At 39.1% G+C, this 14442-nt stretch overlaps 1 protein-coding gene across 2 annotated transcripts in view; it reads right to left on the reverse strand.

The window, feature by feature from the left end:
* Positions 1-333: 333 nt before the first annotated feature.
* grik2 (glutamate receptor, ionotropic, kainate 2) overlaps positions 334-14442 on the reverse strand; it is a 274277-nt gene continuing 260168 nt past the window's right edge. Inside the window, exon 17 of one of the 2 annotated variants that reach the window (XM_034115672.1) lies at positions 334-587. In XM_034115672.1, coding sequence (XP_033971563.1) covers positions 334-587 — 254 coding nt within the window. The remainder of the gene's footprint in view (positions 588-14442) is intronic. The other variant, XM_034115673.1, reaches the window with a different exon arrangement.

Below are 14442 nucleotides of genomic sequence, written 5' to 3' on the forward strand. Positions count from 1 at the left end.
TCTAAATGCTGCTCCACCAGCCTCTTTAGCGAAAGACTGACTGAGCAGCAGCTAAATAAGATAGGTCCAATTATTTTCCTTTTTTAGGGGACCAGCTTTGTCCCAACTTAAATTTATATCCATACCTTCTCTCTCTGACTCCTGGGTTTCAACAATCCTGGCACCTGTAAGAGTACTGAGGTAACTCACTGAAATTTCACCCAGGTTCAAGTTATTTCCACAGGAAATATTGTTAAATCTCTTATCCGTAGCTATTTATAAAGAAACATGTTGTCAATATACTCAAGCAAGCACCTCCGGAATAACCCAACTGTCCACCATTAAAACCCCCCCTTACCATTTACCCCCACCCTTTACCCCAGTGTCTCTGCAAACCTCCTCGCTGCAGGAGAGAGGGTGATAAAGTGATTGAGGATCCCATTTTAGGCCATGGTCTCTTTCCCTGGGAGTCTGCGGTCGTTGAAGGTGTGCATGTTGATGACCTCCTCTGTTTTCACCATGGCAGGGGGCTGGGGCTTGTGTTTGAGCCGGCGCTGGCACTTGAGGGAAACCCGCAGCTCGTCCACCATCGCACTGCAGAAGGACCTCTGCGTGGGAAAAAGGAGAACAGAATGGGTTTCAGGCTGCTTCCCCGGTCCAAATATTATGGGCAAGTGAACAGGCCTGTTCTCCCTGAGGGCAGCCTCGTTTTGTAGCCCCCACCCATCACCACCCACCACTGCAGCTTAGAACGGCCAAAGGGGAAAATGGTGAAATATACAGTGTATCAAGCTGGGAATGGAGGGAATGCTGGATGGGAACATGGTAAGAGGAATGATGGAGGGAGGTGCAGGTCCATAGGCTGTGTAGTGGAGTGGAAGGTGTGAAGGAATTACTCCACAATAGTGTCAGAATACATCAGTAGTGAATCTGTGGTTGTTGCTGCACATGCAAGGCTTTTGATGCATACAGTGTGTGACATATTGCAAGATATTCTTCATTCCAACATCAAATGTTGTACTTGTTGGACATTGGACAATCTGTAATGTTTAATACATGTCAGTAGTATTTTGAATGTTTATGTGTTTCATATTCTTTGGGCGGCTACTATCTGGTATACATTAGCAATAGCCAATGTGTCCCATAACATCTTTTCACAGTATCAGAACAATGTGAGGTTGTTTCTTTTATCTCAGAACTCAGCGTCAATATTGGAAAGTTCAGCAAAATTGCCTTCAATGAGTCTTTAGCCATGCTAGCTATATACATTTAGGTATGGCACCATCATCAGATCAGGTCTTTTTTTTTTGTTCATTTTCTATGGTTTCTGACCAAGTACGTGAAAAACTATTCCTATTAACCTCAACTTTACTGGTGGACAACAAACTGTTGCTCTCTGCCAACAACAATTCACATCCCACTCATGAAGATACACAATCTTCAACATTACATTACATTACATGTTACTTGTTAGATGCTTTTATCCAAAGCGACTTACATACTCAATACTGTGGACAACCCCCCCAGGAGCAATTTGGGGTGAAGTGTCTCAGGGACACAACGACATGCTGACTGCAGTGGGGTTTGAACCTGTGACCCCCTGATCCGAACACCTACGCACAACTGACCCAGAAAGAGTCACAGGTTCTTGTTCAGGCTCTTGTAAACTCGCACCTTGAGTACTGAAACTCCCTCCTGGCTGGTCTGAGCTTATCCAGAATGCTGCAGCCCTCCTGGTCTTCAACCTAAGTTCTCCCACACTACACTGCTCCTCAGATCCCTTCACTGGTGACCAGTTGCTGCATGAATCCGCATCAAGACACTGGAATTGGCCTACCATGCTGTGAATGGATCAGGTCCTTTCTACATCCAAGACATGGCTAAACCAAACACTCCAGAATGTGCACTTAGCTCTGCACTGGCCAATCACCTCACTGCGAGTGGGACCCAGGTACCACTCAACAAGAATGCGCCTGTAGGTCTACCCGTCTTACGTTGGAGACTGAAAACCCACCTGTTACCACTGCACCAAGGCCAATAAAAACAGATGTCTCATTTCTGTATGTAGAATTGAATATGGTTTAGATTCTTGCTACTTTAAAGCTTTTTCATTGTTGATTGCACTTATTGTACATTTCCATGGATAAAAGCCTCAGCTAAATAAAATGTACTGAAATACTTCGTGCTGAGTGCTAATGAGCTAATGTAACATGGACAAAGAAGATATTGAACGTGGTATACAATATACCTGCTAAACATTGTCATTGTAAGCATAATAACATTGACATTAGCAATTAGCTTATTTGTAGTAAACGTATAATGCAAATATTTGTAAGATAATTTATACTAAAGGCAAATTGCAACCCACATGAAAAAAATGCACCTATTGCAAATATAAAGTTCATAAAAAGTCCTGGTTGCAGGTAGAAAATAGCAAACAATGCAGGTTTTGTAATTGGACGTAAACTCTAGACTCAGAAATGCACATTCCTACCGCTCATTGTCAAATGTCAGTGTATTCCAATTAACTCAGGGTTCTTTTCTGCACACAGGAACACTCAGCAAGAGCCGCAGACATAATGATGATTAGAATGGAGCCTTTTTTCATCAAGGCAAAGCAGGACATTTTACCTTCTCAAACCTTCACACCTTCACTTCACTCCTACCCTATTGTTTAAAAGAAAAAACTGACCAGGGCTGGAACCCCAGTGTAGGATTGATTGGTACAACTTAGTATGTGACCTATCAGAAACTACTTTGAATATCAATGCATACACACCTGACAGACGAACAATGTTCCTCTTTTCATTGTGTGACAGTGCTGTCCTGAAATTGCATCTCTGTGTCATCATGTCTTGTAGTGTGGGCATAGATAGTTTCCAAAAGTAAAAGAAAACCCCACAGGAATACAGCAAAGTCTACCTACTGATGCTCTTTTCACTGATAAGGTCATAGTTAATGCTGTGATACTGCTGTTTGGAAGTACAGTAGGGTGCATTTAATATGACTGGAGATGATCACAACATTTAATTTCCAGAAACAATGCGTACTATTTAATATCCTTTCATCCATCCACCCGGATCTCTTTCCTACATAGACCTTCAATGCTGTCATTTTTCAAGGTCTGTTTTAAAACAAAAGCTGTAAAACTACATAATTGTAATGTGAAGCAAAATAACAATGACAATTCCACTGGATAATTAGCCTTGGATTAAAGTTGATACAACTGGCAAGTAAACCAGTTGATACATACTAATCAGAATTATGCATCAACTGTTATTCTCTAAAGTGTTGAGTAAACAGAGTAATAAATCACTTCAGAGAGAATTAGCTACATCTCCAGTGGGGATAAGACACACACTTGTAGCCCCACATTATAACCTAACTTCATAATACAGTATACATGTATGAAGACAGATTTAAATGTAAATACTGCCGAGTGCAGCTTTATCCACATTCTGTGATTATCACCCAACATCTGGACACATTTCACCATATACAGCCTGACTGGCAATGAATAAAATTAATACGTAGTCAATTCAGAGATTCATATATAATTGAATGATTAAATGTTTCCATATTCCGTTCAACCCGTTAAACAGAATCAGATTCTCAAATGGAATGTGGCAGCTGTGATGTTCAGACTGTGAGATCTCAATTCTCTCCAGGAACATGAAAATGAGACACATCTTCAAAATGTTTTCTGAGCGGGATGTGGTGATTGAATACTGAGAGAAATAACGGTCTGATGAATTGCCTCTGACAACGTGTTTTGCAAGAATATTTTCTATAGAGAGCATGACTGGATGTTTGGAGAATCAGGAGAACTCCCTGGCCAGACGGTCGGTCTCGACTGTGACACTATGACTGTGTAAATAAAGCAAAATGAAATGTGTAAATAAAGCAAAGACGTCACACAGAACTGTCTGATATCAGCAAGTCTACTTTTAAACTGGTAGTGAGTCCTATCCCATATCAAGCACTTTTGATCCCACACTCAAATGCATCAACAAACGTTCAGTGCATAGAGTGCGTGGCTGAGCAGCGTGAAAAAAAATAGCAGCACTGGGGAGATAATGAGAGAAAGACAAAGAGCGGAGCATTACATTGGGAAAAACCCTGGAGGAACATTCAGCTTGATATTGGTAAAGTGAAAAAAAATGAATATATAAAAAAAAAGGGACATGGTTTGTGTTTAAAACTATATATGCAGATTTTTGTATTAATTAATATTTACTCCTGTAGCATGAATTATGGAAGCGCAATTTGCTTATGCTGGAAGCTAAAGACACTTAGCTGTTTGTTTGTTTTAAATGTTGGTTTGTTGAAGTAGTTTTGTGTGTAAGAATACATTTAAAAATATATGTTAAGTGTAAAAAAAATTCTACCAAATGGCTTCATGATATGAATGTTTGGACGTCGACCTGGGCGGACATTAGTTTTGTTGGCATGAGTTATTATCCCATCAGGCCCTGTGTTTATTACATTACCTGGTTTTGCTTAATTTGCTTTGAAGGCTGCAATAATGATTTTAGGTTTGAAAGTAAGACATGACAGTTTTAGCAGAACATGTTAAGTACCTTATAGGTTTTTTCATCATAAACCAGGGTTAGCAGGATACATGCTCTTTGTGGGGTAGTGACTCACGTAAATATCCACTCAGGAACACGAGACGCCAGCTGAACTAAATCTATGCACAGACACAACCCCGGCAGGCATCTCCACATGTGCGTAAACACACTCTCAGTGAGCCTGGTGGGTTTTACAGGCCCATAGAACACCATCACTTATTGATGCACATTGTATTTCATCAGACTGAATATCCTAGTCGCTGCATGCTCAATTAAACTGCTGTTTCTTCACATTGTCTCCTCTTTTCTCATAAGCTACTGTGGAACACTGAGCGAAACAACATCAGCATCTGCTAATGGAACTGTCCTGCTTCTGCGAGGAGAGACACTGTGTGTGTGTGTGCTTCCAGTTAAAAGCTGTTTAATGTAGCTAACAAAGTGTTCAGTTTTATTTGAAAGCCATGATTAGTACTTGGGCCCAGTGTATACTTATCTTTATTATAGTAACATACAAATTAGAAGCTGACACAGTGGATGTGGTTGGTTGTGAGGTCTTCCAGTGTGTATAATAATCCCTCAGAGGCTAATTCAGGCACTTACCTAAAGGCCAGCCCTATCTCTGCAATTAATCTTCCTCTGACTATTGATGGTGACATTCATGGATAAAGCCAGAGTGGAAATGCAGTAGAAAATTGACACCTTTTTGCAATTGATTCAGAGGTGATAAAGCATTTTAACATCAGGAAATCTATACCACATTCATTCTAAGACAATAGTACACTTACAGTTGAAGCTATAGTGGGTATTATTACAAATACTCTTTAAATCCATACAGCAATAAATGAATAAAATGGTCTGGCAAGAAAAGAAAAGAAAAGAAAGAATAATCTGAATCCATTAAATCCTTTCATTCCACTCAAATGAAATGATTTTACAACATGCCTGTCAAATGACCTGATGCCTATCTGCGCGCACTGTGCCAGGACACTCTTACACTTCCACTAGCTACTACCTTAACATATGTGAAAACTAACAGCAGCCATGCAGCCAGCAGACATTGCTTCTGAGGGAAGATGAAGTAATGGGTTGTCAGTGTTGCCAACTTTTTCACTAGATTTAGCAACTTTGTAGCAAGTGTTTGTTGCTTTATTTGGAAGAGATTTGGCAACATTGGGCGGAGTTTTAAATCTCTAGCTTCCTCTTGCTGTCTATCAACTACCTAGCTTTAAACCTCCTGACTACTGGTGCTTTAGTTGCACCAATCAACATGCTGCTAACCAAGTGAAAAGTAGAATGGATTTTATTATGCTACGATTCACCAACGTTTTGCACATGGTAAATCTAGCTGATAGTATAAATTAAAATGTACCCACTATCAGGCCTGCCCCTCCCTACACGCAGATCACGCAGACTGCGTGGGTCCTCATTTTGCGGAGGGAGCCTCATCTGAATGGCAAATGCACCCCAATTAGGCGCACCGCAGTTTTGCTTGCTGCGAGGCTCCGGCGCTCGCAGTTCACGCGCGTGCTCCACTACATGCGGAAACGACAATTGCAGTAACAATGCAACTGGTGTGACATAAAGGCAGTATTTTACATTACGTTGACCATAATATGTTTTGTTAAGACAACCTATTTGAATAAATCAAGGCTGAAGCTGTATTCATCTATGTTTTTTAGCAACCAATGACAACTCACATGCCACAAGTTAAATGTTGTCGGCCATTTTACATCAACTTGACCTTTTGATTATGACAAGAAATATCAATCAAGACAAAAATGTAGGTCTCTGTGAACCTCACATTAGGTGAGGGTGCAGATTCAGCCTGTTGCTACTCTGAAGCTACATCCCAATCTGCTTGGGAATCACACAAATCTGAACATGTCTCTCAGACATCAATTTCCATTCCAAAATACATATTCATCTCTTTCTCAGCCTTGCTTTGATTTGATTTCTATCAACCCTTAGATACAAATAACTGTATCTTTAACTGCTAAATGTTCCACTATGTTCACCGTCTGGTCACTAGATTACGGCGTACATTAGGTTTATTTTTTGCCTGCTACTGCTTAAAAAACTGATAGATGAGATTTAAAATAAGCCATAATCAAATCGTATTGTGGATTTTCATTCTGGATTTATCAATACATGGACATTTTGTTTAATTACTCTTAGTCAGTCAAAGCCTTTTTAAGATAAACTTCATTGGAACATTAAGAGTAAAATTGGGGTGTTAAATAGGGGCCATTGTTTAATTTGTACAATAATTATCACATTTAGGTCTAACAATCATTTGTTGATGTTCAAATGCTACATTCAGCTCCTTTAAGTTGACTTTTGTAAAACCTATCAAACCTCCATCTCTGTGGTTTTTGCAGGCATCTTCTATATAGTGCTACTACTAATGTATGTTATGCCCTGCAGCTAACACAAGAAATGCCTACAAATGTTTGTCACAGTGTGACTGCTGATAATCTAAACCCCAACATGCTGGCTTTTCATAATATTGATTCCCCCCCTGTAAAATTAAATGGCATTGCAGTTTTTTTTACCAGTAAAAGCTGTGTAGCTGCAGGCTTTGGGGAACACTGGTCCACTCTGCTGGCACTCAGGGGACACACTGCCATCATGGCTGCCTGCTGCTGGCAGCCTGGATTGATGGCCGCTGCTTAGGGTCATTGGATTACAGAGTTTTTATGATGCTCAACAATCAGCCGCAGCAATATGGGATCGCTCAGAGGAAGGGGCCTGCCTGCTTTGAGGACAACGGAAGGGTCGTAAATCTAATGCTGAGAGCAGTCATCGAAAGAAAAAGGTGCATTTAGTCGATGCCATTATTTACACAGGCCTGATCTTCAACACTTAAATAATAGTTAATCAAACTGTGTATCATGAAGACATTACCGGGTACCAGTGCACAGTTGGTGTCATCTCATTCTATATGTCTTTTATAGCTGCAATAATCCAAAAGTAATCAGACAAAGGTCATTTATGGAAGTCCTGTTTAGAAGGTTAATTGTAATCTGGAAAATGTATTTTCTAAATCCAGCATATAGGAGGTCTCACCTGTGAGAGTCAACTAATGGGCTCTGGTTAGTTTGAATGGAGAAGGAACAGTTGTGAAGCTGTGATCAGATGGGATTGGGCGCGGTGCTGTAATCCTACATTTACTCTGTGTCGGCATAAATCTTTAATGATGCCACCCAGGGAAATTACATCTCCTTCGGCAGATCAGCACTTCATGACTTACACACAAATCCAACATCAAATGCCAAGTCAGGGAGTGTCTGTCCAACATGTAGAGAAGCTAAACATGTAAACCCCGACCACCAGGCCAACGGTCAGCCAATGTCTGCTGTCCATGAGCGTTGGTTGCCTTAATTACTTTGTGTCCTGCACCATTTCCAAAATCGACATTTGTTGGCTTCTTTAGCATCTTTAATAGATTTAGCACGTTTATTTGATTTAGCATGTTGAATTCACGCCAAAGCCATATCATGTTTTTTTTATTGTGGGTTAGGGTTAGGGTTGTGGTGAGAAGGTTTGATGTAGAAATAACAACAGCCTGTTGAGCCACAGCCCTAAGTTTCTGAATTTCCATTTTGAAGTACTACCTACCACCGCCTGCTGTTATGTAAGCAGAATCTACAGCGAGTTGGTCATTACTGCGAAATAAACCTCGACAGGGTGAGCAGGATCTAAACTAGTCACCTAAGATGGAATTTGTAAACGGCCTTCTGACCATTAAGGGACTAACAACTAATTGACCACAGCTTGTTATTTAACTTACCAGACGTCTTTCTGCGGATCGATATGACTGAAGAATAAAATGGTCTGCTATACCTATAAGCAGTCTGCTTACAGAAATAATAGACTGCATTAAGTCAAAGCTGACCACAATGGATCAGAACAAGTATTCAACTAAACCGTGTCGAGTTATTTCCTATCAGACAGACGCAAAACCTACTTGCTGGTTGCCGTTGGCTGTAGTCTTTGTCATGTATTTAAGTACAACCTTTTGGCCCTGATGCAGGCGACGTGAGACGACCCAAAGTACCCCCAAGGCGGCACTTTTTTTAGTGCCCGTTTGGTTTGTCTTTGATGGTGTAGCATGTCTCGCTTTGCTTTTGCTTCCTGTCATGTACCTGTGATTAACTTCTAACTTTCTACAAACCATAATCTTTCTTTAATATTAACCATACCTTAGCTTTGTTTTGCAGAGATTATAGAAAGCTTGAATTGTTGAATAATGGCATTAATAGTGAAAGAAAATGGTTTGGAAGAATTGTCCATTATTGACATACTTGTCTAGCCAAAGATACACAGAGGATCTTCTAGATGTTAGTGAATGAAGGCTGCATTACTTGGTCTCCTGCCTTTGGAAATGGATAGTCCCATTGGTCTGTTCTAACACTGATATGAGACAAAGCTATAGAGTCCAGGAGGTTACGGCTATATATGTTTCTGCCTCTGAAGCAGCTCCTCCTCTGAGAAATCTTTGAAAACTTACAAAAACTTGCCAAATAACTTAGACCAACCACCTGTAGACTTTTCCTCTGCGCACAGACATCTCTACTCGTGCATGTGTGTGTGAATCTAAATGTATGCAGGCATGTTTGTGTGTGTTTTGTGCTGGATTGATGAGATGGGTTCCTCACACACAGCTGGTGGTCCCCGCACCCCAAGAGCCAGGTTAGTCTGCAGCAGCCTCAGCAGCAGGCAGGAAGAGAGGAAAAAGCAGCAGCAGAAGGAGGAGCGGGAGGAGGAGGAGGGGGAGAAGGAAGCGGAGGAGGAGCTGAGGGAGGGGGGGGCAGGAGAAGAGAAAAAGGAGGTAGAGGAGGAGGAGAGGGAGGAAGGGGACAACCATGGTAATCATGGAAATCTGACAGACTAGCATGGAGATGACAAAGAAATGCTCCATTGAAGGTCAATGAGGCATGACATTTAGTTGAACATAATGGAGTCCAAAATGAGCTCTCTAAAATATCTTACTTTGCTTAAATTACAAAGAATAACTTTTAAAACATTTTTTAAACATCTTTTGAGAAGGAAAAGCAATCTAACACTGTCTCTTTCGCCTTGACTGTGCTCTGCCTTTGATACCATGCATTACGAGAGCAGAGGTTAATATTTCCATCTATCCAAACATGGTCAAAACGTGAAAGCCACCTTACGCACTTAATGTAAACTTAACTTTGTACATAAAAAAAAAACTGTTTGAGAAATCCTCTTTGCCATCTTACCCACAACCAGCTAAGATTGATTTGGGTTTCATACTTGGAGGTTCAAGGTGTGTTTAGGCTAGCAAGAGGAAACTAGCTAGCTCACTGAAGTAGCTTTATAGGAGCTAGCTTAGCTCCTTCAAAGCCAACGCTGTCAACATGTTGTATGTTGTTTACCCCAGAACTGCAGTCACAGTCTGGGTGGCAAGCTTGCCTGCTAACAAGATATGAGAAATATAATAGAAATGCATTCATGGAGGTTAGCGAAAAACACAGCGTTTCTCATTTTAACTGTATACTGTAATTGTTTTTTTGTCAAAACATTTTGTTTCGATGTCATGTAGGTGATAATTAACCATTCAGATTTAGAATATATGTTCAGTTATCAATTCATTTTGCAATAATTCCTTGAAAATTCAATCAACATTTTGTAAATTGTGAGGGACTGTTAGCGGGTGCTGGCCTGTGAGGTCAACATCTATTGTCCAGGTTACTAAGAAACATTTTAACTCGATCTTTGGTTTCAGTTCAAATGAACAGTTTGCTCCCAGTCAATACATTTTTTTTGTAAATGCATATAGCCTAAAATCCTGTTATATCTAATGACATGTTCTTGTAAATAAACATTACAGAGATGATAGTGTCACCTGAGCCAGGCGGAGATATGATGTCTGGAAGAATGATCACAAATTGAGTGTACTGGGAGAGACTTATGATAATTTCTCCAAAGGATACTGATGGATCTGTGGCAAGAAACTTTATTTCAAGTTTGGACACCTACTATTTCTTGTAAGGCAGTTATAGTTTGTAAAACCAAAGTCCCTAGGAAGTGTTATGGACATTCAAGCACATTTCGTAGTGGCCAAACAGTGGGATTACAACTTCCATCTGTCTAACGTCATTGGGCCCAAAAAAACGTTTTCCCATTGATTAACACTGGGAAAGTGATGTGTTTAAATCTGCGGAAAATTGTAATTTGAATAGTTTTTCACTTTTGATAGCTAGCTTTCTTTACAGTCTTTACAATACACTACGCCAAACAGTTCCAATAGTAACCTCTGTAGTAGGTGCACAGACATTTATTGGATTTATCCTCTTATCTGTTTATGGATTTGAAGGCAAACATGAATATTTCACAAACTTCTGTAAAGAAAACATGCGAGCGTGTAGCAGCGATGATGAAATGTACTTAAATATTGTACAGGGAACATGATTGAGGCAAGAAAATAAAAGTGTCATAGTCATGGTGGATGAATAAAAAATGACAAGCCTAAAGAGGTCTGAAGCTGGTAAAGTTATCAAATGTTTATTAATACTTTTATTAAAATGTTTAACAAGTGTCTTTAACAATACGCTCATCCTGTGGCATTACAATCTGTGTAGTAAATGCAGTAATCTCTCCAAAACACATACTATATTTCAATAACATGTCTATTAAACCTTTATACAACTATTAACAGTTGCTCTACTGTGTACGAGGCTGTATGGCTCATCCATTTATATTAATGACTAGCTGCTATTTTTGCTCCTTTCTTATGTTACAGAAGTAATTATAAAATGCAAATTGCAGGGTGTGCACTATCAAGCATGTGAAACACAACAAAGAGATGCTTAGCACCACATTTTTCAACTTGACACTTTCAGCATCATGGTTAGAAAACAATGTAAAAGTAGGTGGTATTCAATTATGTGGAGTCTGGAGCAATGAAACAAAAATATATGGTTGATTTTCACAACAACAAAAAAAAGATAATTTCACAGATTGGCCTGATAAAGATTAGCACTGGACTGTGAGATGCACAAACTACACATCATAGTGGATCTTATTTTTCTAAATGGATGTATGGACTAAAATCAGGCTCAGGTTAGGGTTGGACACACATCTTGTTTTCTTAATTATTGGCTTTTTAAAAATATTTTAAATCAACAAGTCTGAGTCATAATCAGCTGTTATAATTGTTTCCGTCCAGTCCAAAACTGTACAAAATCTTTGTAAATTATAGTTGTATTGTATAATTGTTTTCTGAAACATCCATACATGTATTCCTAGAATGTACTCTTTTGGAATATAGGTGTGTGTTTAATAGGGGAACATGTCTTTCATGTCCACAATACTTACTTTGTACCCAACTGTGGTAACCTATGTAAGCACCTCTAATTCAACTTCTACCATCAGTCATATGGCTGGTTAGTACTGAAAGTTTATATCCCCAGCAATCATTTCTTACCTTTTGTTATACTGTAACCCTAACCCTGACTCTGCTGAAAAGGGGTAAGCATTGCTTTTGGTTATGGATGCTCGTATTGATTGGGCACCAAATCATTTTGCCTAAAAGATTTTGGCTAATCTGCTGTCCACTTTTTGGTTCCTGTGCCATCATTTAGTGCGTACGCAGGAAACAGTAGCAATGTGGACGTGGTGTACAACAGAGTTCATGCTCTCTCTCAATCCAACAGTTAATGTCTGCTATTTGAAAACTGTAATCATGACCTTTATTCAACCTCAGGAAGAATACAACCTTAGCTATACCTTAACCATTGTTTATTTCTTTAAATATTGTGGTCTACATAGACCAGAAGCTAAATCTGGAATTAAGAATCAGAAATGAAGCTTCCTTTAACTAGCTGAATACCATCCCAAACTAATTTGTCTGGGTTTCAGTGGAGAGCTTTGGTCCTCCATGATGGGCTAAATAAGTATTTTCAGTCAGAAGCGTTTTTTTTAGCACACGAGCAGCTTCTAAACAGCTTTTGAAAAATTGGAAGTTGAACCCTACTTTATTCTAGTCTATGGATACTTTTATTGTGTACAAACTAATTAAATCACTGTGAGCAATCCAAAGCAAACATGTGACGTTGTCAATTTCTGCCCACTTCCATGTGCTCCAATCCAGGGCATGTCCACATAGCAGAGTGCATAACATGTGATGGTGGGGGCATTTGTGCGTGAAACAAGAGTGCCAGCAATGTGTTGTAGAAGGTTTAAAACAGGGGGGTGTGTTGTCAATTGAATGAAGAAACCTTGAGAATGTAAAAAGACTATCAGTTCTGCCTGCGAGGTGCCTGCTGGCTCTATTTATCCTTTCCGTCTTTATTTACCTCGCTCTGAATAGATGGATTACATTGTGTAGGAATTACCGTGTGCTGGAGCACTGCTGCTATGGAGTTCACCCTCATACTGTACATGCTCCATTATAACCTGCTCCATTATATTGTTGGATGAACAAACATGTTATTATGTTTGGGAACACTGATGCTTACATGACTGCCTGCACCAATCTTAGAAAACACCAGTGGAAGTACCACCAATCACCATGTACCACACATGGTGTACATTATATGATGCTTGAGGGGAACCGTACTGACGGATATAAAAAAAAATAAGCTTATCAGGGGCAGATTATATTTCTCTGGAGCACCATATAATGTCGCCTTGAAGTGTTTTGCTCACCTACATTTCCTGTTGTACATTTCAGAAATATGTTGGTTTGCTGATGCTATGCCTGGGATTGTCCTGCTACATTTGACCAGTCTTCTATTTGGCCATTCCTCTGAATGAATTCATACTTGAGTTGCGCAGTTGTTCATGCACTTATACAATGTGTTTCTTCAACGTGAACACAACATGGAAAATGCAAATCTTGAATACGGAAATCATGTACATACCCTTTTTCTGGGATCTGAATTCTTATTTCACCGTTAACACCAAGATAACAATTTCAATTTCATACAAAGCAATTTCTAATTGCAGTTAAAATGTAGAGTTTTACTTTTATTAACAACAGTAATCCATGTTTAAGACTTATTGCACATGTGTAAATCGTTTTTTACCATTAAGAAAACATATTTATCCAATACTTTGAATAGATTTAATCAATATACACATTTTTTTACGTATCTTATTTTGCACAACTGTGTAGAGGGAAACACTTACACAAATATAATCATCATCTAAGATGTTTTAGATGTATTTTCTTCAAGAAATGCCTTTTCACGGTCACTTTTTAATAATGGTAATAGAATGATCTCATGGACCCATAAGCAGGTAAACATTACTGTGATAAAGTAACATGAGTAAGCCTGGCGGCCATGGCCTTCACAGTATTTAAACTACTATATGTATGTTTTATTACGTGTTAGCATATCTGAGTGTTTTCACTGTACATAATGACACACCAGAGGCATCTGTTCCATCGATACAGGGTGAGTGGGCCACGCTGAACTCTGTACAATCAAAGCATCAGATGTAAGAGGAGGCTGTTTCTGGACTCTCCAGGATAAGTGGTGTGGAGCTCCACAGAATATAATTAATGTTTATTTTTTCTAGAGAGACAGAACAACATGCATACTGTCTATTTAAACTATCAGATAACTATTCTTTGGGTAATTTCCCTTTAAATATTGTATAACATTTTTTAACTAGATGTGTCTTAAGAATCAGTACACACCTCTGACAGTTTGATATTAGAATATATACAAAAAGCTTCCTAAAAATGTTTTGATTAAGTTGTATAAAATGATCTAGATATACTATAGATACTAAGTTAACATTTTGTGCAGTATTTAAACTGGTCAGCAGCATATAACATAATGTATACAACTTGTATATATAAGTCATGTGCTTATGCAGAAAGTTATAAAACTATTAATTCAGTACGCAATATATTAAC

The sequence above is a fragment of the Trematomus bernacchii genome, unplaced genomic scaffold (assembly GCF_902827165.1).
Source record: "Trematomus bernacchii unplaced genomic scaffold, fTreBer1.1, whole genome shotgun sequence".
In the NCBI taxonomy this organism is placed as follows: Eukaryota; Metazoa; Chordata; class Actinopteri; order Perciformes; family Nototheniidae; genus Trematomus; species Trematomus bernacchii.